This window comes from Streptopelia decaocto (assembly GCF_964273445.1).
Source record: "Streptopelia decaocto genome assembly, chromosome: 8".
NCBI classification, from domain to species: Eukaryota; Metazoa; Chordata; class Aves; order Columbiformes; family Columbidae; genus Streptopelia; species Streptopelia decaocto.
Window position 1 is genome coordinate 3,027,765 of NC_138662.1, and position 22,587 is coordinate 3,050,351.

The 22,587-nt window shown below is 43.1% G+C and overlaps 1 protein-coding gene across 4 annotated transcripts in view; it reads left to right on the forward strand.

The window, feature by feature from the left end:
• FAM120A (family with sequence similarity 120 member A) overlaps positions 1-22,587 on the forward strand; it is a 56,153-nt gene that overhangs the window by 29,969 nt on the left and 3,597 nt on the right. For 3 of the 4 annotated variants that reach the window (XM_082059851.1, XM_082059850.1, XM_082059853.1), the window contains exons 10-17: positions 635-809; positions 6,303-6,552; positions 7,898-8,012; positions 12,461-12,670; positions 13,778-13,961; positions 14,798-14,935; positions 16,378-16,519; positions 21,507-21,603. In XM_082059851.1, coding sequence (XP_081915977.1) covers positions 635-809; positions 6,303-6,552; positions 7,898-8,012; positions 12,461-12,670; positions 13,778-13,961; positions 14,798-14,935; positions 16,378-16,519; positions 21,507-21,603 — 1,311 coding nt within the window. The remainder of the gene's footprint in view (positions 1-634; positions 810-6,302; positions 6,553-7,897; positions 8,013-12,460; positions 12,671-13,777; positions 13,962-14,797; positions 14,936-16,377; positions 16,520-21,506; positions 21,604-22,587) is intronic. The other variant, XM_082059852.1, reaches the window with a different exon arrangement.

Genomic DNA, 22,587 nt, shown 5'->3' on the forward strand with positions numbered 1-22,587 from the left:
GGAAGGGTTTTTGTGCTTTTTTCTGAAAAAAGTATAAAATGCTAAAGCTTTATTTATATACATTCAAAACCAACCTTACTGCTGTAATTCCCAGTTAGGATTTTTTGGCCAGGTCTTCTCATGATGTTGTTTTTTGCAATGAGTCCCCAGTACAGTTTCAAGTCCTCACACTAAGAAGTCAGATGAGTGCTTTTAGACAGCATGGATGTCTTTAAAGGTAACTGTCTGAAATCTAGATTAGCTTCAAATAGTCTTTGACTGTCTGTAAGCACATCACTGTATTTTTTTGTGTCCTGTTTCACTCCTCAAAGTATCTGTATTTGAAGATCAGGATGTAGGTAATCCTCACCTGCAGGGGACAGACAGAAAAATCAAAGGTGTGTGATGGAGAAGGGAAAGAACAGAGCAACAGGAATAACCAGAGCCTGGAGACTTACTGCAGCCAAGCAAGTAGATTGTAGGGTGATCCTCCTGTGGTGTTACCTTCGCGTACATAAGATCCGCATTGCTGCTGAATCACATTTTTCTGGACTAGATGAGATTTCTGTTAGAGCTGATGGAGTGACCATGCATATCTAAATACTGTCTGTTTACTATAACATGTCGTCTTTCTCTGCTTTCTTTTATGCAAAAGGGTGAAATCAAAATTGCTGTTTCTATAGAAGATGAAGCCAACAAAGACCTGCCTCCTGCTGCTCTCCTTTATAGGCCAGTTCGTCAGTATGTTTACGGAGTCCTGTTTAGTTTGGCAGAAAGCAGAAAGAAAACTGAAAGACTTGCTTTTAGAAAGAACAGACTTCCACCAGAATGTATGTACTGCAGAATCTTTTCTTTATTTCTCTTCCCTTTGCTATGTTTTCATATCCATTTGTACCGTGATTTGAATGCAAATAGTTACTAAGATTTCATCAGTGTAGCTAATGCTGGAGGAATTTATGATTTATTTGATCCATGGATAATGGAAAAAGATGTTAATTTGAAATTATATTTCCTGCTTTAGCAGGTGGGTTGCACTACATGATCTCCAGAGGTCCCTTCCAACCCCAACCATTCTGTGATTCTGTCTGTGTAGTAGTTTAAGACCTGTAAATGTTATCATTTCTAAGCAAGCTCTGGGGTTTATTTTTTAAAAATGTGTGTTCAAGCTGCAATCAGGCTTGCAGCAAGTAATGCCAGTTTGTGATGTAATTTTCAAAGTATATGGCAGAACTTGATTATAGGAAACTTCTGTGCATATGCATACAAATTTGCATATTTTTTTTTCAAAAATGAGAGGTGCATATGTTAACTTACCCTGTCTTCTTAAATGTGTAATTAAATGTACTTCAGTGACATTTGGAAGTCTCTGGTATCTTTCAGGTACTGGCATATAAAAACTTGGTGTAAAATCTCAGCAGTTGGGTGTAATGCAAGTAAAGGCAGACCTGGGTGCAGACAGACTAAACTTTTGCAAACCGACTTGTCAGATGATCATTTCGCTAATTGAAAGGGATGAATGTTAATCTTCATATCAGTCTTCTGCTTCCAGGGATTACTGTCATTCCAGAAAATTCAACCTCCTTATTCCAGAGTGGTTTTCTTATAATGAAATGCATACAAGGAAATGATTGAACTTTACAGTAGCATCTTATAAAGGTTAAAGGAATGCCAAAGCATTAAGGGCATGGCAGTAGCAGCAGAAGTATTTATACATAGGAGTCTGCTGGCAATAGACTAAATTTAAGAATCAGATATTTAGAATGTGTGAAAGCATCGTTCACTGTCTCCATGTGTAAAATGATAAAAATAAGAATCAGTTGTAAATTTTATGTTCATTCCCTCTTGTATTTCCATTTTTAACTGTGAAATGTTTTTTTACAGTCACAGTGGAGATGATAATCTTCCAGCATTTATCGCAGCCATTTATTTTGTGGGACTTAGTATTTACCCTATTTGAATAATATTTCAGCATATGTAGCGTCACAAACTTCTTAAATCTTTAAACTCGCACAACGTAGTAGTATTTCAGGTTACGAGGTTATTTCAGGATTATCCTCATTAGGCTTATGCCCTGACAAGTGTGCTACAACGTTTGTAGTGGTGAAGTAGCTGGGTGCTGAGGGTCTGCTTCAGTTTTCAGAATGTTTTATCTTGTAAAGCTAGAATGTTCTCCACAGGCTACGGGGGAAACCTATAGAATCTCTATCTTTTCATTTCTATTGCTTTTCAGAGGTTTATTCTCCATGGAGGCCCTGAGCACCCCTGCTGACTTGGTTTAGTGACAGGAGCTCTGGCAAATCTTGCTGCAGGACACATTCAACCACTGACCTACTTCTACCTTAGGACTGACCATGCTCTTAAAAATAAATTAAACTTCTGCCCAAAAGTTAGTTGTTTGAGTGCAAAGCTAACAGTGCCAGTAGAGATGGATTTGAGCTGAGATGCAGGCACGTGGTTTGAAAGGGCTGTGTTGCAGGGAACACGTTTATTTCGATCACCTCTCTTACAACGTAGCAAGAATCAGGCTGTGCAAGATGCGAAGAGAGATCAGTGTCTGAAGAGCACATTTCTCAGATGAATTAGTCACACTCATTAGCCCTTGATAACTTTTCTGAGGACCCAGGCTATAATTGACTAATGATGCTGATTCTCCTTCAGTTCCGTAAATTTTTTGCTGCTCTCAAAAGTGAATAAGTTATGAAATACAGTAATTAAGACAAAATCTAAGAATTAAGACGCATTGAGAGAATTTAATAAATAAATTTCTAAACAAAAAAAAAGTGTATTGTCCTTAAGGTTTATGTAGAGAGGTAATGAATAAGTTAATATCTAAAATCCTGTCATCTTTGTTGTACCAACCATAACACTGGCAACGTAGTAATTGTGTATGAATAACTCGCAAGTGTATTGCATGCTAGGGTTGTAGGAGCTATTGAAACTATATTATGAACTGACAGGTCAGCATTATTACCAAATACGTAGACAGAAAGACAATAGATGTTTCATAAAATGGATGACTTCCTTTCTTTTAAATCAGTATTTTTATGTAGTTGAAAAGCCAACAAAAGCCAACAGATCCGTTGGAAGAGGTGGGCGTCAGTGAGGTTCCCCAGTGGTAACTGTCTGCTGAGTGCTGCCTTTGCTGTACATGTCCCCGTGTCTGCTCCCAGAGGGCATGGAAAGCTGAATCACAAAGTTCTGGATGGTGCATTCAGTGCCACAGGCACCACATTGGCCACACGGCTCTTCCTTCGGGGCAGATGGAACCCGGTGTCTCTTCCATGCAAGCTCTGAAACGGGTTATTTCCCATGTGCTGATAAATACGTATGTGTAGATGAAACCGTCTGCCCTTTCCACTCCATGGAAAAATGCAGACTTGTAGAAGCTGTCCGAGCTCCTGGTTGGAGCCAAAGGTTTGGTATTTTAAGCCTGGCCACCTCATGATGTACTGTTCTCCAGCAAGGCTGTATTCAGCCAGTGCTGTTTCTGCCAAAAGAAAGGCTCTAGCCCTTCTGCAAAACCAAGCATGCTTAGCTCAAGCTGTGCTGTCAGTAAAGATTATAAGGTTAAAAATGAAGCTTGATTAATCTGCATTAGCAGGCTCATCTTCTGGTGGTATTAGGCACCTCACACCTCGCGTTCAGTTCATGGAAAGGATGCCAGGAGAATATGGGAAGCTGAGCTGTGGTGAGCGGGGAGCCTGGGCACGCAGAGCAGTGTCCACGCGTTACCCTGGCGCAGATCGATGCTGACCCTTTGTACTTGGATTGACTGTAAGAAGGTTCTGTGAGGGGAATGTTCAGAGCAAATATATTGTGCAGTTGCTCAGGCTACTTGGAGTATTCCAATCTGCTAATTAGCAGTAGGAGGAAGTTTAATATGAAAACCAGTATAATATAGCGCTGCGATGTGGCTGGACATATTGTGAGCCTGAGTATTCCTTGGAGCTGCTGTAGTCTTCAGGGCAGACATCGCTTATCTGCGCCTGGAAGACCTGGGAGGGAAACACAAAACATTCCTCTGAGGCCAGAGATCCTCGGCAGCCAAGAAAACGGCGTTTGGCTGCAGTCCCAGTCCAGGGCTGTCACAGGTATAAGAAATGCCCTGGAGAAATAAGTGGATATGGACAAGTCCTAGATTCATGTGTTACGTTAAATGCTAAATTTGGGTGAACAGTGCTGGAGTTACTTGTCAGCATGGGGAGATGATGTTGTTTCCAGTCTGCTGAGCGACCTTCATATTAAACCGTTCTGTCAGAAACAGGGTTATCTTTCCCGTGATAACCGCTGCAGAGCTCTGAGGGCAGGGTGGGTCATGGTGACCTCTGCAGGCAGCACCGTGCTGATGACCAGACATTTGGAGAGCAAAATGCGGTACTTTTCCTGTGGCCTTCATCTCATTGGGTCGTGGAAAATCATGGAACCATTTTGGTTGGAAGAGACCCTCAGGATCATCAAGTCCAACCATAACCCAACTTTTGCAGAAACCCATGTCCCTGATAAGCTCCTCTCAATGCCTTTCAAACCCTTCCAGGGATGGTGACTCCACCACTGCCCTGGGCAGCCTGTTCCAATGGCTGACAACCCTTTTTGGGAAGAATTTTTTCCTAATACCCAATCTAAACCTCCCCTGGTACAACTTGAGGCTATGTTGTCCCCAGATTAAAAGCTTCAAACAAATGCAGATAGAGAACAGACATGAAATATTACCTTCTTCTAAGCTTGAGGTATTTATATGTGAAAGAAAAGCACAAAAAACTACGTCAATTGTCAACAGTTTGGGGGGGGGGGGAGGTTGCTGCTACTAGGTTAAAACTGTTCTGCGTAGCATCCTCATTGTATTTCCTATTGGTTTGCTAAGAGCTAAGAGGCTTTGGTCCAAAAGTATCTCTTGCTTCTGAGACCTGAAACAATTAAACAAGTCTCTGAAATCCTACATAAAATACATCACTCTAGTTGTTCATATTTGCTGTCCCAGGCCTAGACAAGATGCAAAGGTCGGTGTGATAAACTGCACATACACAGGGGTAACTCTGCTGGCTGCTGAAGCCCATCCTGTATAGCCTGGTAACACAGAAAAACAGGTAGCAACCAAAACAGAATGTGATTTTGTAGTGATGCTACCGACTAAATATATCAGAATATTTATTTTCATTGCTGCATGTTATAGTCGTAAAACTGAGCCTGAGCTGTATGAAATGTCACTAAAATGCTGAAGCAAAGCATGGGAGGGGTTTAGGATGTTCTGGAGCTTTTTACTTAGGCTGAGTCATCACCTCTGCCATGGTTTGCCTGCCCCTAACTGTAACATGACATGAAGGCTGCTGAGGGACTTTGCGCTGGCCCCGTGGTGCTCCGGGCTCCCTGGGTGAGCGGTTTCTGGCAGAGGAGCCGCTCTGGCTCCGCCGGGACTCTCGCCGCGCTGTAACCTGAAGCTTCACTAACAAGCTCCTTGAATCTTTCCACGCTACATAACTGGGCTCTGGGTTGAGAAGGGTGCAAACAAATTTCGAGCTGTGTCAAACTTGGGGTCACTCCAAGGCCAAAGGGATCATTTCTCAGTCTTGACTTTTCTTTTTCTTTTATTTTTTTTCTTTTAACTTGTGTTGTGTTTTGGTTGCCTTCAGCCATAAAGAAGGGAGATGATTTAGGGGCAATGTAGAGCTGAACAACCTCTGTTTTGCTGTGGGTGAAAGTGAGCTTAGCAAACACAAAAATACTAACCTCTTATGAGGCAGCAGTGCAGTAAATGGAAAGGCTTATGTAATGTTTTATAAAATTTTTAGGCAAAAAAAAACCCAAAACACCCATATTTCAGATCTCATTCCTTTGCAGAGTTGAACAACTACAAACAAGTATAACAAGTTTTAAATCTGGCTTGCATAAAATCACTAGGATCACATTGTTTTTAACAGACCACATATGGAATATATTTGTATTTATGTACTATTTCTATTTATCACTGTACCTTTTTGATCAATGACAGATATTTCAGGGGAAAATTGTATTTTCAAATGACGCTGTTTCTTCTAGAAAAATATCTGTGTGTGTAGTTGCTTTATGTTGTATATTAATTTGAAAATATTACGGTAACATTCTTAGTGTACACTTGGCTGCCTGCGCTTCCTTTGGCGGCGATCACAACTGAAAGATGGTCCATACAGAATTCGATCTACCACTTTGGCGATGTAATCCAGGAGACCGGTATCTATCGCAATCTCAAAGTGATGCTTTTTGGATCAAAATCTGTTGCACACGAAGTTTTATATATACACTGTGTTTTAACTCGGGCTGTTTTCTTTCAACTTGTTGCCCTCTTGTAGTTTCGCCGGTGATAATTAAAGAATGGGCTGCTTACAAAGGAAAGTCTCCTCAAACCCCTGAGCTGGTGGAAGCACTCGCCTTCAGGGAATGGACATGTCCTAATCTGAAGAAGCTGTGGCTGGGAAAAGCAGTGGAGGACAAGAACCGGAGAATGAGGGCGTTCTTGGCCTGTATGAGATCAGACACACCAGCAATGCTCAATCCAACTAATGTGCCCACTCATCTTATGGTGCTCTGCTGCGTACTAAGGTCAGTGGCACCTTCAGGTACAACAACGCGGGAAAGGTTTTACCGCGTCATCTCTGACATCTTTAACTTTGTATTAAGCCCTGAGGATAGAAAAGTGTTCATTGATCAGTATCACTAGTGGAAGGGATTTGTGTAGTTTTTAGAACATTGCTGCTGTGAGTCTAAAAAACTTGCTGCATATTCAGTGTTTCTTTCTTCAGTCTCTAGAGGACCAAAGAGAGGAGGAAAGAAAAAAAAGTCTTGTGTTGCAAAGAGACCACTGTAGCATTTGAATTAGTTTACCCTTACTGTGCTCCAGGCTTCAGCTTACTAAAAAATAACATCTGGGGTCTCAGAGACTCTATTGGTAAAGTTGTAAAGCAAAACGAGAGCTCTTCAGAGAGGAGAACAGCTGCATTGCAGCTTCTCAGGGTGCAAAATCCCCGTGAATGATGCTCTGCCTGTGATGGGTTACATACCCTGTGGTAGAACTGCTCCTCTGGCCGAGGTGATGATCACCAATAGTTGAACTATTAGTTTTATACTTCAGCTTTTCTAAGAGTAAGTCACAAGGTCCAAAATACTTTCCTGTTTAGTGTTGAGATTGAAAATTGCCTGAGGAATTGAGCGATGCTTACCTTTTTGGGAAGGGGTGAGTATTTCAGTACGAATAGCTTATAAATCTGGCAGAATCCAAGGTTAGCATGTTGCACATGAAAAAAATTAAGCTGTTTTTGTGAGTGGTAAATGTACATTTGTCTTCTATCGCAGTTTGTCTTGCCTTTTGAGCGTTAAAACTCCTTTTTCTCCTTATAGAATAGTAAGTATGCAAAAAAATAGTCCAAATGGTATCATAAGGCAGAGCTCCTCCTTTATTTGGACAGCCTGTTTCCCTCCTGTGACACATGCCGTATATAAATTGTTGTTCATTAAGGCACAATGAGCATAAAATTCACCTGCTAGATAATTTCGGAGCAGTGTGTTGTCTGGAAACCATGATCACAAAGTCCTTTTACTATTAGTCTTTTATATAAAGACTATTAATCTTTATATTATTTTCTTTTTAGAGGTACCAGAATGCACTTACATTTTAAGCTGTGTTGCGCTGGCCCGTCCTCCCCTTGGTCGCTGGCAGCAGGCTCTTCTGATGCAAATTGTGCAATTCCCAGCCAGTAGCTCTTCCATGTGATCTCAAACAAATTTAAACTTCAAATCTATTTAGTATTTTGGCCTTTGCAACTGTTCAAGTCTAGACAACAAAGAAGTATTTTTTGTTGTCGCGTTCTGGTGACTTCTGATCAAATAAAATACCACTTGGTTTACCAACTAAAGGAAGCTTCTGAATAATTGCGGGTGTCCTCTGTAGGTATATGGTACAGTGGCCGGGGGTTCGTATCCTTCGTCGCCAGGAACTTGATGCTTTCCTTGCCCAAGCGTTGTCTCCAAAGCTCTATGAACCTGACCAGCTTCAGGAACTCAAGGTAATTCTTAACTGTAACTTCCAGAATTTAAGAGATTTATTCCCAGCTGATCCATATTGATCACTGGAGTGGGTGATGTGTATGTGCCTGTCTCACTAAAAGCCTTGCATAATTACCTATACTTCCCAAAATATTAATCTTAGTATTTTAAAGTGTTGCAAAGATTGATAATCAGTTCTATTTCACTGGTTAGACAGATAACTAAAATCTTCAACATATTCTATACTGCACAACCTTTTCTCACAGTTCTTAAGTAATTGTCTCTTCAAAGTTGAAAGCCAGTGTTCTTCCATTGAGAACATAACAAAAAAAGAAAAGCACCTTGTGTGGCTGCTTTTAAATACTAACCTGGCTATTTTTTCAGGAGTCAGCATTCAAAATAATTTTGCAGCTAAGTGTAGAAACTGAGAGAGACTTGCATAATCTTGAATGGAAATATGCAGGAGAAAAAAAAAGGAAAATGGTTCATTAATACAGAATTGTAGAAATAATTATTTTGAAGATTTCAAAGTTAAGATCTCAATTTCTAATTTTTCTGTAATAATACATTAGTACTATATGAAGTAAATATTGCTGGCTAACTGATAGAGTTGTTTAGTGTGGTACCATTAGGGTAAATAGAAAATGCCTATCGATCTGTGCAAGAGTGTCTTACTCTGGGGAATTTCCCTGTTGAACCTTCAGATGCTCACAGGGAAATTTCCTCTTCTAGCACTTAAACTAAAATATACAAGATTTTGTTTTTGCTGTTACCTTGTTTACTCTTCAAAATGTTTTCAGAACCTACTATGAAGTTCTCCGAATAAAATGGTAGAATTTTTATTTATTTATTTTTTAAAGCAAACGTTTTTCTGAGTGGAAATAATTTTAGCTACGTTTCTCCTACATAATGTATCTGAAGCCCGATAGTGTGTTTGGTAGCTGGAAGCTATGGGAGATATGGGGGTGTGTAGGGAACGTGCAGCTGGAGCATCCATGCGGTGAAGGAGCTGAGACGCTGATGGTGACAGCACCTCGTGGTGACACCGTCGTGGCAGATGCACTTTTGGGCTCCGGGAAGCCTGATGCCCAACTCCACTTCCAGCAGTGCCCGGATATCACAGAATCACAGAATCGACTGTGTTGGAAAAGGCCTCAGAGATCATCGAGTCCAACCCTTGGTCCAACTCCAGTCTGTTTATTAGATCATGGCACTAAGTGCCATGTCCAATCTCAGTTTGAAAACCTCCAGGGACAGCGAGTCCAGCACCTCCCTGGGCAGCCATTCCAATGCCTGACCACTCTCTCTGTAAAGAATTTCTTTCTAATATCCAGCCTAAATTTCCCCTGGCAGAGTTTAAGCCCATGCCCCCTTGTCCTATTGCTGACTGCCTGGGAGAAGAGACCAATCCCCACCTGGCTAGAACTGCCCTTCGGGTAGTTATAGAGAGTGATGAGGTCACCTCTAAGCCTCCTCTTCTCTAGACTAAACAACCCCAGCTCCCTCAGCCTCTCCCCATAGGTCTTATGCTCAAGTCCCTTCACCAGTCATGCTGCTCTTCTCTGGACCCGCTCCAGCACTTCAATGTCTTTCCTGAACTGAGGGGCCCAGAACTGAACACAGTACTCCAGGTGTGGCCTCACCAATGCAGAGCACAGGGGAAGGATCACTGCCCTTGTCCTGCTGACCACGCTATTTTTGATACAGGACAGGATACCATTGGCCTTCTTGGCCACCCGGGCACACTGATGGCTCATGTTGAGCTTCCTGTCAATTAAATATGTCCCGCCCTTGCTGAAACCAGCCCCGAGCAGCAGGACCTGCCTCCCTGGGTTTGCTCGTGCGCTCAGGTCCGCGCTGCAGAGGGACAGACAAACACAGCAGTCCCAGCACCGCTCTTCTCTGAAGAAACGGTCATTTAGCTCGCACAGATTTCAGCTCTTAGGCTTTTCTAAAGGGTATTTTTTGCCACTCATACCAAGTCTACAAGAGCGTTTTCAAAGCCAGCAAGCGACTATTTCTCTTCTGTGGGCGATGAGCAGAATCTGGGTTGCGTTCCTGCACGTAGCACCCTGGCAAGGACTTGTCGGTCTATAAATCTATAATCTATAAACCAAATCAATCTGCTGGTGGGAGCCCAGCACTTAGCCATACCAGTACTAATAAACGTAAGGGGAAGACAACGACTGAATCCACTTCGGAATCTGTTTGAACTCATCACACGGCAAGTAGAGAATTCATGTGTTAGCAATCGGTGATGGCAGAGTTAACAGAAAAACAGAATCCTCTTCCCATATACCAAAGAATAAATGCCAACAGCAAAAATAATAAATAGAGTCCCACAGGAAGACATTTATTTGGCCTTTCTCTCATTGCTGAGAAAGATGTGAAGAAACCCAGGATGCGGAGAGCTGTGAGGAACAACTGAGGAGGTGCCAGGCTGCGTGTGTGCTCCGGCACTCAGGACTGGGTTACTGCCGACAAAGATCAGAAGCGTACGAGACTCCGGAGAACAGCGTTTTTGAGTACTCCCCATTGTGGCTAATGCCTTACAAGCAGCCTAAATGTAGGTGTTGTCCATCAGGAGAACCACTCAGGTGTTTGCTGGAACTCCTTCTCAGGGTGCTCTCTGGACCTTCCTGCTGGAAGCCCCATGTGCTTATGGGGCCTTTTGGAACCCCGGGGATTCTGCTGCAGAGGAGATGAGAGTTTTCTGCGTTGTTTGAAGAGCGGTACTTTGTCCTCAGGGAAGCGCGTGGCCCAGCCCTGCCCAAGGGGTGAACTAGAATCAGTTATCCGGTGTGTTCGGGACTGTACAGAGCTCCTCTGAGGTGACAAATGGATTCAGCGGAGTGTGGCAGAGAGACTCCTAAAGCCTTGTGAAACCCCCGATTGCTCGGTTGAAGCATCTTGCCCAGGCTCTGCTGGAGTGCAGTGATTGTACCCGTGGGTATCAGTGGAAATTCAAATTGCAGTTCTGTAGGATGTGTCATCAGCCACTTAGTCTTCGATGTTCATTTTCAAAATACATTACAATAAACAAGTAACGTGTAAGGGTAGATATTTTGGCAAAGGTATCTGTAAGAGTTATCAAAGTCTTGCCTCTGTCTTAAGATTTAATGCAAAGAGGAAGAAACCCCACTGTGAAAATTGCTGGTATTAGAGATCTAAGAAAGGAATTCCCAGAGAAAATATTCTTTCTATTCCAACCCAAAATGAAAGGCAGAGACAAGGCAGGTGACAAACAGCATACAATATTTTTGTTCAATAGAAATTGTTCTCCAAGGTTGATTTTTTAAATCATATACAAAGAGTAATATGGATCAATTCTATAATATGTTGGTTAACTGAAAGATGCAGTATTTCATGTGATGTTGTTAGTGTCTCCATATGAAGCAGCTGCTTTTGTTGAAATCAGACAGAAAGAGCAGCTGAGTTTAAACCCAGCTGTATATCTGCAAAACCATCTGGATAGTCTTTGGGATCTTAAAGGTTTCTTATGCATAAGGAAGGTAATGTAGTTTAATTTTAAAATTTAATACCAAGGTCTTGAAAATGTTCCCAAGAAAGGGCTGATATTTTCAGAAGTATTTTAGAGAACACTAGTAGTGATATTTTCTTATGCCAGAACTAAAAATACATTTGCTGCAAGCAAATCCATTTTGCTTCCACCACCAGCTATTATTCAGTATTTAATTCTACCTTGTGCATCTATCCTGCATCCTAAGTAAAGCTGTTGTATGCATAAACATTGCTTCATTAATAAGAGATGCATTCTAACAGCAAAATTTTGAATCAAGCTAATAAAAAATCCATTATAAAGGAGTTGGAAGGGAAATGAGGTACGTGGGAAGAAAAATGAAATGCTAACATTGAGCTCATTCCCGAAACTTCCTACAAAATATCTCAGAAGCACACGATTATTCGAAATAAATTTTTAAATTACATTTTCTACCACTAATTTAAGTGTCTTTAAAGCTTTTCTTTGCTATAACATGCTTTAGCATTGTTTGAAAAGCTCTGTACTGCACATTTATCACTGATCTCAATGCAGCTGAAGGATACATCTTATGTGTTTTAGACACCACATGCCATGAATGAAAGATGAGTGTTTTATTTAGAACTTCTTACTGACTTCTTGATAATGAATTGAGTTAAAACATTAAAATATCAGAAATGATTTCCTGTGTTTTGTTGTTGAGAAAATAGAGGTTTTGTTTTATCTCTCACCTCCGGAGCAGCTGGATGGGAACAGGAGCCTTCCCAAGCGTCGCGGTTTTGCTCATCCAGGTGATAGCTTCTGGTGCATTCTGCTGGTCACACCAGCATGTGAAAAGTCTGGACAACCTTTTGAAATCACTGTTTGCAAGAGTTTTGAAAATAATGTAACTATTGGAATAACTCTGAATTACATCTCATTATTATCTTCTTAAATTTACCTTTTTGTTTGTTTGTTTGTTTTGAGCAGATTGAGAATCTCGATCCCCGGGGAATTCAGCTGTCTGCTTTATTTATGAGTGGCGTCGATATGGCGCTGTTTGCGAACGACGCTTGCGGCCAGCCGATTCCGTGGGAGCACTGCTGTCCGTGGATGTATTTTGATGGAAAATTATTCCAGACCAAGCTCATCAAAGCAAGCCGGGAGAAAGTTCCGCTCATTGACCTCTGTGATGGTCAGGTGGGTGGCGTCGGACAGACCATCGCGTCTGCCGGCTTTGCAGAAGCGTTCGGTGCGGTCGGTGTGTCAGTCGTTCACCTCCCGCGTCATCTCGCTGCTTTTAAAAGGAATATCTGATGTGAAAGGCTGATAGGTATTTCTCAGCTCTATTCAGCTCCTATCTCTTGTTGATTATCAAGGTGGTGTTTTGGTAGATTTGGAAGAAGTAAGTGGTGTAAATTTTAATTTAGTTTTTTTTCTCTCTTGAAATGGAAACTGGAATGCAGTTGTGATGTCTTGAAGGACTCCGAGTTGGAAACTATCTCTGCTTATTTGTTCAAGAACTGTCTTTTTGAGTCAAGCTAGCAAGGCTGTTGCAAAGGGCAAACCTGCAGTGGTTTTACAGGGAACAAAAAGCAGTGGTTTGTAACTTATTTTACAGACCGTGAATGCATTCTTATGGTCCTTAAGTTCAAAATATTTTCACATTTATTACGACCATCTTAAAATACAAATCAATTCTTTGCTTTCTCCAAATCATGCAAAGTTATCATCTAACTATAAAAACAGGAAACTGATAAAAATCAAGTTTACTTGAATGACCAAAACTTTTTAATTACCTTTTTGGGAGGTATGAAACCTTAACAACACAAGTTACTACTTCTTAGTTCTGACTCAGGGGAAGCTGGTCATAGATTAAATTGTGGCGATGGCTGTGGTACCGCTCAGGCTCGTCAGCCTCCAGTGTCGCTTTAGCTTGGTTGCATAGATGTTGTTTTGCGCTCCAGGTTTATGGTGATTATTTTGTTTAAAGTAAAGGGCAGCATTAAATGTTCTTAAAGACGGAGGTTTCTCAGTTCCTTTCTGGAAAATCCTTTTTAACTTTTAAACTGTTTCTGTGTTACCGACTCCTTAACTGTCTTAGTATTTAGACTTCTACCTCCCTACTGATACGTAAAGATTTTTGTGAACAATTGGAATGTTATTGAACTATTAGCAGGTATGCGAGCCAGATTACTGTGATTTTTCCAGCTAGTTTTATGGATTTTGTTTGTCGTGTAAATGGAGCTTTTATACAATCGAAATGAGAATTCTAACATATTTTTGGGACCTTCTCTTTATTCACAGGCTGAGCAGGCAGCCAAGGTTGAAAAGATGCGTCAGAGCATCCTAGAAGGATTAAATTTCTCCAGGCAGAACCATCCTCTCCCTTTCCCACCGCCACCTGCCATGCCTTTCTATCCAGCTTCTATGTATCCTCGACACTTTGGGCCAGTCCCACCACCTCAGGGCAGGGGGAGAGGCTTTGCTGGTAAGTGAGGGCGCAGCGCCGCGAAACACGGCGCCATGAAGCGTTACTTCATCCTTCACATTCCCCAAACTATGAACTGGTTTGCCTGTTCAACTTCGTAGGAAAAATATGTAAAAACAAGTGGTTGGCATGTGCCAATCACTGTATTTTGTTGTTACTTTTATTAGCCGCAGCCTAGCAGTATAGAATGTGTTGGATCGCTGCGTATTTCCTTCAGGATTTTTAGTAACTGTGCCAGATCAAAATATTTTTACCGCTATTGTATGAAAAAGAAAAAAGAGGAATGGATCAACTCTGGATGATATGAAAAGGCTCTTATTTGCACTGTGCATTGCTTTAAAACGTGTATATTTATAAATATTAGGGGTGCCTAAATTAATGGACACAGTTTAACTCTCAGGGTTGAAGGCAACCTTTCTTCCTCCCCGCCTCTCCGTATTTTGCTACAGTCATTTAACCATTGGCACCCTGGAGTGTAAATACAGCTGCAACCATTCCAGGCTGTTTCTAGAATGATTCCCTTTCTGAAAACCTCTCTGGTTCCGAGGCCTGTGGGTGTCTTGATACCGGACATGGGGAGTCAGACATCCTTGGGGTGCCACAACTGTAGCCTTCGGAGCTCACCACCAAAACTTGTCGCAAGCCTTGCGGTGCCGGTGCTGCCGTGGAAGCCGGGGTGCCCGTTGGCAGCCCAGCCCGGCTCTTTGGCCAGCCCTGCCGCCTCCCGGGGCGCTGCGGGAGGATGGCGGGAGGCGGCAGCACCTCTGCTCGGGGCCGGCCCGATGCCTGCCCCCTCACAGCTTTTCCCCTGTCTTTCTTTACCCTGGGTCTAACAGGAGTCTATGGCTTCGGAGGCCCTTATGGGGAAACAGTAGCCACAGGCGCTTACCGGGCCTTCCGGGTGGCGGCAGCGGCAGGACACTCCGGAGCCTTCTCTGGCAATGACAGCAACAGGACTAGCAAGTTTCAGGGCGGTAATTATACCCAAAACCCTTTTCTTAGAGCTTCTGGCAACGGCTTCCTTCACTCTACAGTTTGGTCTGAGGCTTTCCTACTGCCTGCCGTCTCCTCCTCCCTGTCTGAGCTGTCCTCTCCAGCCCGCGCGGCCGCTGTCCCCTCCGCTCCCAGGTCCCACCGCGGCCCCCGCCACCAGCTCTCACGCCTAGAAACCCTCCTGCAAACACAGGACAGCCCCAAAACCCAACGAGAGCCTCTGTCTCCCGTGCTTCCAAACGCCAGCATAATCAGCTGAACTTGGCTGGAATGTATTAACAGTTATTTTGTGAAATTTGGGGGCAGTTGGCAAAAACAAGCCCCCGTAGAACGGGCTGACTTTGGGGTTTCTGCTGACCCGTTCTTTGCTGGCATTGTCAGCGTGGACACAGGCGTGAGATTGACTTACCCACCCGTGTGCCCATTGATCATCTCCTCTACAAGGCGGCACAACGGAAACCCGTTAATTCCAATTCCCCGTTCAGGGTGAAATTTTTCCATATATTTAGCTGTTCTTTCTGGCCTCTGAGCTTTTATCCTAAGAGCAAACATACCTCTAATGCTTCCTTGTGTGAATAACTTTGCCCCTGTCAACAATGTGCGTTTGAAGCTGAAAGTCTTGTGCAGGGACGTATGAACCTTTTTGAATGTAATCAGTAGTTTAGTTTTTAGCATATTAATGTTTGAAGACTAATCGCGGCTGCATAAATGCTGTGTTTTGTAACCCTTTCAGTGCTAATGGTCTTACCAGTAACATCTGGCTCAGTTGCGCTTACCCTAGATTTCTTGAAATAGATGTTACGCCCCAGTGTTGTTTTTTAAAGGCAGAGGTGCAAAGATAGGAGCAACTTGGACAGGAGACACATTCATCTTTTAGACAGTTCCCATTTTAGCTGCTTTCTTGGTAGGGGAAGGCTAAAACTACATTTTAGACTCAGATCAGTTTAAATGCTATATTTTTGTAACAAGTTAGTACAGATAATTCTATCTAGCAAGTTGTTTATAGCAATCATAATCTGTGTGTCTTATGCTGATATTTGGTGTTCATTCAAAGGTGCCTTTGAACCTGCAAAAATAACTTCTTCATTAGGAATGCAGGAAAAAAATAAACCTTAGATAGTTTATAAAATTTCGCTTCAGTTTTTTAACGCTTATCTAAAGTACAATTTCAGTACTGGAACTGAAGTACTCATGTAAGATCATGTCTCGTTTTGGAATTCGTATCTATTATTTTAAAAGGGGGGAAAGAAAGATTCTTGGAGTTAGAAAACTTCCGAAAGACTGCAAAATGAGAAATCATCTCCCAGTATCAAAAGAGGACACTGTATATCTGATAAAATCTGGGCAAACCAGTTTTCCATTCTTTCGTAACTTTAATGTGATGATTGTGAAGATCAAGGTTTGGTTTTGCTTTTCTGTGCAGGAGTCCAACCTATTCCTTCTCAGGGAGGGAAACTTGAAATTGCCGGCACTGTAGTCGGCCACTGGGCTGGAAGCAGACGCGGGCGAGGGGGCAGAGGACCCTTTCCCCTGCAGGTCGTGTCTGTGGGAGGACCCGCCAGAGGGTAAGTGCCACTTCTGGAACGTGCTTTTCACGTGGAATTGAATGATTGGGGAAAAATGTAGAACGGGGAGAAGTTTGGAGGCATTAGGCGTTACATACAACACATTTTAGGACACATGAGGTAAATTACACCCACTTGAGTATGCAAGAAAAGCATTTATGTTCATTTTAGGATGGTTTTAATCAGTTATTCAGGTGAGTATAAGCATTTTAATATGCAAATAAGATTCATACTCTAAATCTAATAGATACACACACACTGGATGGTTTTGCATGAGGAAATGACTTGGGGGTTTTCTCTTACATGAAATCAAACAATATGTTATAGCTGATCAAAACTATCACAACAGTCAATTACTTCCTGTCTCATGGTAGAACATTTATTAAGAAATACAGTAAAATTTTTAATAACTTTATAATGTAATTCTTCTGTAAAGCAGAAAACACCTGAAGGACATTTCTAGTTTTAATAGTTCTTTGCTACAGTCATGATGGGAGACGTGTTTAAACCATTAGTAATTTCTTCAGTTGTTCTACTTCATTTCACTACAGCTGAAATCACAGGTGCACAACGTTTCTGAAAAATAAATCCTTTGTTGCAAAAATATCTAGTCTTTTACTTCTCAGATTATATGTTTTCCGTAGTCTTAATGGTTCTGTGCCTTACAGATCTGTCTGTCATCTTTAATTAAGATGGTATCTGTTACAGGAAAGCAAACCCAAAGTTAAAGGAATGGAGTAAAGTAGGTGTATTTATGCCATCTTGAGCCAGGAAGCAGTCTGAAAGAATAAGTCTGAACTGCACAAATTCTTCTCTATCCATTAATCAAATCAAACATGCGCTATAAAGCATAGTGCTAAAGTCAGCAAGAGCTGGTGGAATAGCTGTGAGGAGATGGTGGGATCTGAAGCCCTGAATGGGAGCAGGGAAGAAGGGATTGCTGCTGGTGTGGGGACGGGGAGATGGGGGAATGGCAGAAACAAAGATTTAAAAGCTCAGCAGCGGGAAACAGCAGAGGTCACGCTTCAGGGGAGCATATTTAGGTGAGAATATTGTATTCTCTAGAATGAGATTTGATTGTTAAATTATAAAATCACAGCATAGTCTGGGTTGGCAGGGACCTTCAAAGCTCCCCCAGTGCCCCCCCTGCCCTGAGCAGGGACATCTTCACCAGCTCAGGTTGCTCAGAGCCCCGTCCAGCCTGGCCTGGGATGTCTCCAGGGATGGTTCATCCACCACCTCTCTGGCCAACCTGGGCCAGGCTCTCAACACCTTCCTCGTGTCCGGCCTGAATCTCCCTCCTTTAGTTTAAAACCATCATCACTTGTCCCATCACAACACGCCCGGCTGAAAAGTCTGTCCCCATCTTTCTTACAGCCCCTTTTAAGCACAGAAGGGCCACATTAAGGTCTCCCTGGAGCTTCTCTTCTCCAGCTGAACCCCCCAACTCTCTCAGCCTGTCCCCCAGCAGAGCTGTTCCAGCCTCGGGTCATTCCTGTGGCTCCTCCGGCCCCTCTCCAGCAGGTCCATGTGTGTCCTGTGCTGAGGACAGAGCTGGACCAGCACTGCAGGGGGGTTAGATGGGCGGTTTTAGATCAGTGCAGGTTTAGATCTTCAGACAACTGAGCCATCTGTGCGGGCTGGGTTGGGCTGTGGGACCAGAGCAGCAGCTGGAGAGCTGTGGAATAGGCTGAGGTGTGTGATGAGACACAAGGCTCCTCTGGCTGTTGCAATCTTACTCCTCAGTTTCAGTGGACAAAATAACATTTTTCACCATTTAAATGAAGTTAGCTTGTGATTAGAAGTTCTTTTGTTTGTGGATCCTCATGAAAACCAGAATATGGGTTAAACAGAGCTTGTTACTCTAATTCGGTGAGATGTGCTGACTGCAGCGCTGTTTGTGAAAACCTCCGGGTTTGTAGCATGGTGCTCAGCACTGCCGCAGCGAGGCACCCTGAGCCGCGATCCAGAGGCACCCTCCAGCTCGGGCCTGGCTGATGGTGATGTGTCCCATTGGTACGTCCTTCACAGAGCAGCATTTTCTGAAGAAGCAAGTAAATGAATTTATGTAAAACATCAGTAGCCAGGAGCTAACACTGACAAGTTCTAAATTGAGAGTCCTCTTCACCTGGGAAGTGGTCAAATCACCGAGTGTTACTGCTCCTGCAGGTACCTTTACAACAGAGAAATACTATTCTCCAGTAGTGGCTTTTGAGTTAGGAGGTAAAATATCTGACATTTTCTTTTTGTCAGAGCTGCTATGCTTGGGCAGTTGGGTTTGGATGCAAGTTGTCACCTCAAAAAGACAGGAACACTGTTAGTGCCAGACCTTCTTCTCTCCATCAAATAATAACTGATGTTAAACTCGTTTAGAGTTACTAGAATTAGTCAGAGGGAAAAACTACCGCAGGCAGCTTATCTGTTTGTTGTATCAGGTGATGCTAAAAAGCAAACCTAGTAGGAGAATGTGCCAGTGTCAGTGTTCTGTCCAAAGGCAGATATTGGAAAGACTGGAGTCCTTGTTGGCAGATGCTGTTTCATACTAGAGAACACTACAGGGAAACTGCACAGTACATCGTCTGCAATGTATCAGCTAGTCTTGCACGCTTCTCTTTCATTTTTTCTGTTTCAGTTGGAGGAATCATGTCAGGCTTCTTTACACCGTTGTCTCATGTCTCTGTGCAATGCTGAGCTTGGATGTTCTTATTGTGTAAAGTTATACCCGCTGCTTTTTATTGGCTTTGATCCGTCAACATGTTTAGTGTCATTTTCTGAGTGGGAAAAATTTTACTCAGATCCCTGAAGGGTACACATTCACCTCGTAAAAAAATAAGCAAATGGGATAGGTAAGCTCTGCTAAAATCTTTAGAAAGAACACAGTGAGAGTTATTAAAGTATAAACCACAGCTTTTTATTCTTTGCCGTTGTTTTTGAATCCCACTATTTAATTTCTTACTGCCTAGTGTGGGAATTTGCAGTGTGCGTGAGAAGAGCTGCCGGTTCAGTGTGGCTCCGTTCTTGCAGCACAGCAGCAGAGGGACAAGGAGCTACAGAAATCTCCAGCAGGTTTTGTAGAGCTCACAGGGACCTTGCTGGTGTGTGGGAATTGTCAGGTGTGGGTGGTTCCATGGGGATCCATCTTAGGGCCAGTGCTCTTCAATGTCTTTATAAATTAGTTAAGCTCAAGACTTGAGGGATTGCTTAGTAAGTTTGCTGATGACACAAAATTGGGAGGAGCTGTCGACACTCTGGAGGGCAGAGAGGCCCTGCAGACGGATCTGGACAAATGGGGGAACTGGGCACTCACCAACCACATGGAGTTCAACAAGAGCAAGTGCTGGATTTTGCACCTGGGACACGGCAACCCTGGCTGTACAGACAGACTGGGGACGAGATGCTGGAGAGCAGCTCTGCAGAGAAGGATCTGGGGGTTCTGGTCGACAGCAAGTTGAACATGAGCCGCCAGTGTCCCTGGAGCCAAGAGGGACCCGTGTCCCGGTGCACCCAGCACAGCACGGCCAGCCGGGCAGGGGGGGATTGTCCCGCTCTGCTCTGCGCTGGGGCGGCCTCACCTGGAGCATTCGCTGTGTGCAGGGCTGGGACACAGGAGAAAAGGAGATAAAGCTGCTGCAGAGTGTCCAGAGGAGGCCATGAAGTTGGTGAAGGTTTGGAGTGAAGCCGTGTGAGCAGCGGCTGCAGTCCCTGGGTCTGTTCAGCTGGAGCAGAGCAGACTGAGGGCAGAGCTCATGGGCTGCAGGTTCCTCAGCAGGAGCAGGAGGGGCAGGGTGAGCTCTGCTCTGTGACAGTGACAGAGCCCAGGGAACGGCAGGAACATGTGCCAGGGAGGGGCAGCTGGACATGAGGAAAAGGTTCTTCACCCAGAGGTGCTGGACACTGAACAGGCTCCCAGGGAGGTGTCACGGCCCCAACCTGACAGTGTTCAAGAAGAGACTGGACAACGTCCTCAGACACACGGGGTGACCTGTGGGGTGTCCTGTGAAGGGACAGCAGCTGTACTTGATGATCCTTGGGGGTCCCTTCCAGCTCAGGACATTCTGTGATTCTATGGAAATGGGATCTGGTTGAATTGCACCTGCCGTTTGTTGCTGGTCTGGCAAACTGGGCTGGACGCCGCCTGTGCAGCTCCAAACGGGGCTGAGCAGCATCTGCCACCTGTCCCAGCCTCAGGGGGTCAGTCTGCCCCGATCGGCTGGGGATTGGGAGAAAAAGTAAAGAAATGGTGTATTCCTAGCAGAGAAAAGAATCTGGAGGTGAGAAGTAGTCCTCCACATCACGATAAGGAAGTTGAGTTTCTGCAATAGATGGCATTAAAATAGTTTTAGCCGAGTATAAGTTTATTTTGATCTGATGTTTATTGAATCAAATCAAAAAGCCACTGCCTGATGTGTCCTGGTTGGCAGCCCCCACTTGCAAGCACCCAAACTGATCAATTGCTACATGTCAGATACGGCTGAAGCCTCTTTTCCCCCCGCCCTGAGGTTCTCAGATAATTTTGTGTTCTCCCATCACAACTGAAGCAATTTTGTATTTCGCCTTCCTTTCTTTTACCTGATTTTGTCTTGTCTAGAGTGTTTATACATGGGAAATGTTATCAAATGGGAGAAATAGCCTTATAAATGGTTCAAATTGTACATTTTTTTTAAGGTGAGCTTGTTTTCAGCTCTGTTTCTAAAATGCTGTTAAGGATAATTTGACACATTAAAAGTGTTTCTGCAAAGCTCAAAAGTACTAATTTATTGTTCTCTATAAGTGACATGTAGAAACAGTCATTTTATTGCTCCAAAAAGAAAAGGTTTGATAGGTTACACATATTTGCAAGCAGTAGAATCCTGTAATTCTGATTTAGTTAGTCATATTGCTTCTTTAAAGAAATGTAAATGTTAGTCCAGAAAAATAGAATTTGAAGTATTTTTTTTTAAAAAGCTGATACGTATTTTTCTTTCTTCCTTTTCCTCCAAACTTACAGGCGTCCTAGAGGAGTTATTTCCACTCCAGTGATAAGAACTTTTGGAAGAGGCGGAAGGTACTACGGGAGAGGTTATAAAAGCCAGGGAGCAATTCAGGTAATAAAGCCATGTGCCTGACTCAAAACACTCTAGTTCACAGGCTAGTGCGGTACGGACTTCCCCACCAGCTAATGCTGACAAGCACAACTTGGAAAGATAAAAGTGTTTCTTAGAGTGATCTTGCCCACCTGTTGAAGCCGGTGATGGTGGACAGGCTAGTGTTGCATCTCGGTTATACAGACAGACGTGGAAAAATGCATTTTGATATGAAGGCTGTGCCTACGCAGCTCTAACCAGCCATGGGAATAGAAGAAAACTGAGGAAAATGGGAGAAACACAAAGCTGAAATGAATTAGCCATTTCTGTTCCCACCCCTATTCTTTCCCAGTTTCTTTTCTCAGACCACAGTCCAAACTCATGAGGAAAAATTCATAGCAGTAGAAGCATCTTTGCTGCTGCACAGCTCCAAATCTAACAAATGACTCCGAATTTCTAAGAAATAACAGACCAACCTTTGCCCCCATGAGCACAGGTTCGTTTTTGGTGACAACATACGATACATCTGTGGATCGTGGGTTTTGTCTTTTCCGTATATCCTTTAAATATAGCTGAAGCAAAACTGCTGATCTGTATTAAATGCCAATTGCTGCAGTTATGTTTTCCTCCCTTTTCCGTTGTTCTTGCTGCTGTGCAGTTTTAAATGTTGACGCAAGTCCCAATGGTAATAGATGAGTGGGTAGTAAATAGGTGGAAAACGTTCGCAGTAAATATATTGTACGGATCTGCAATTTGCCATGGAGACATTAGTATATAAGAGTAGCGGGTGATCACAGGTGTCAGTCAGAGAAGGGACATTCTCCAGTGAATAATGAAGCAACTACTAACGTCAAATAAAACTTGCTGTGTTCTAGGTGTAAACATTCAAATACTTCTCTTCCTTGTTAAATTTCTGTGTACACAGATTATATATGTCTACAAATGTACCTATGTATTTAAAGCTTTACATCTTTTACTTTAAATAGAAGAAAAAACACTATGTTG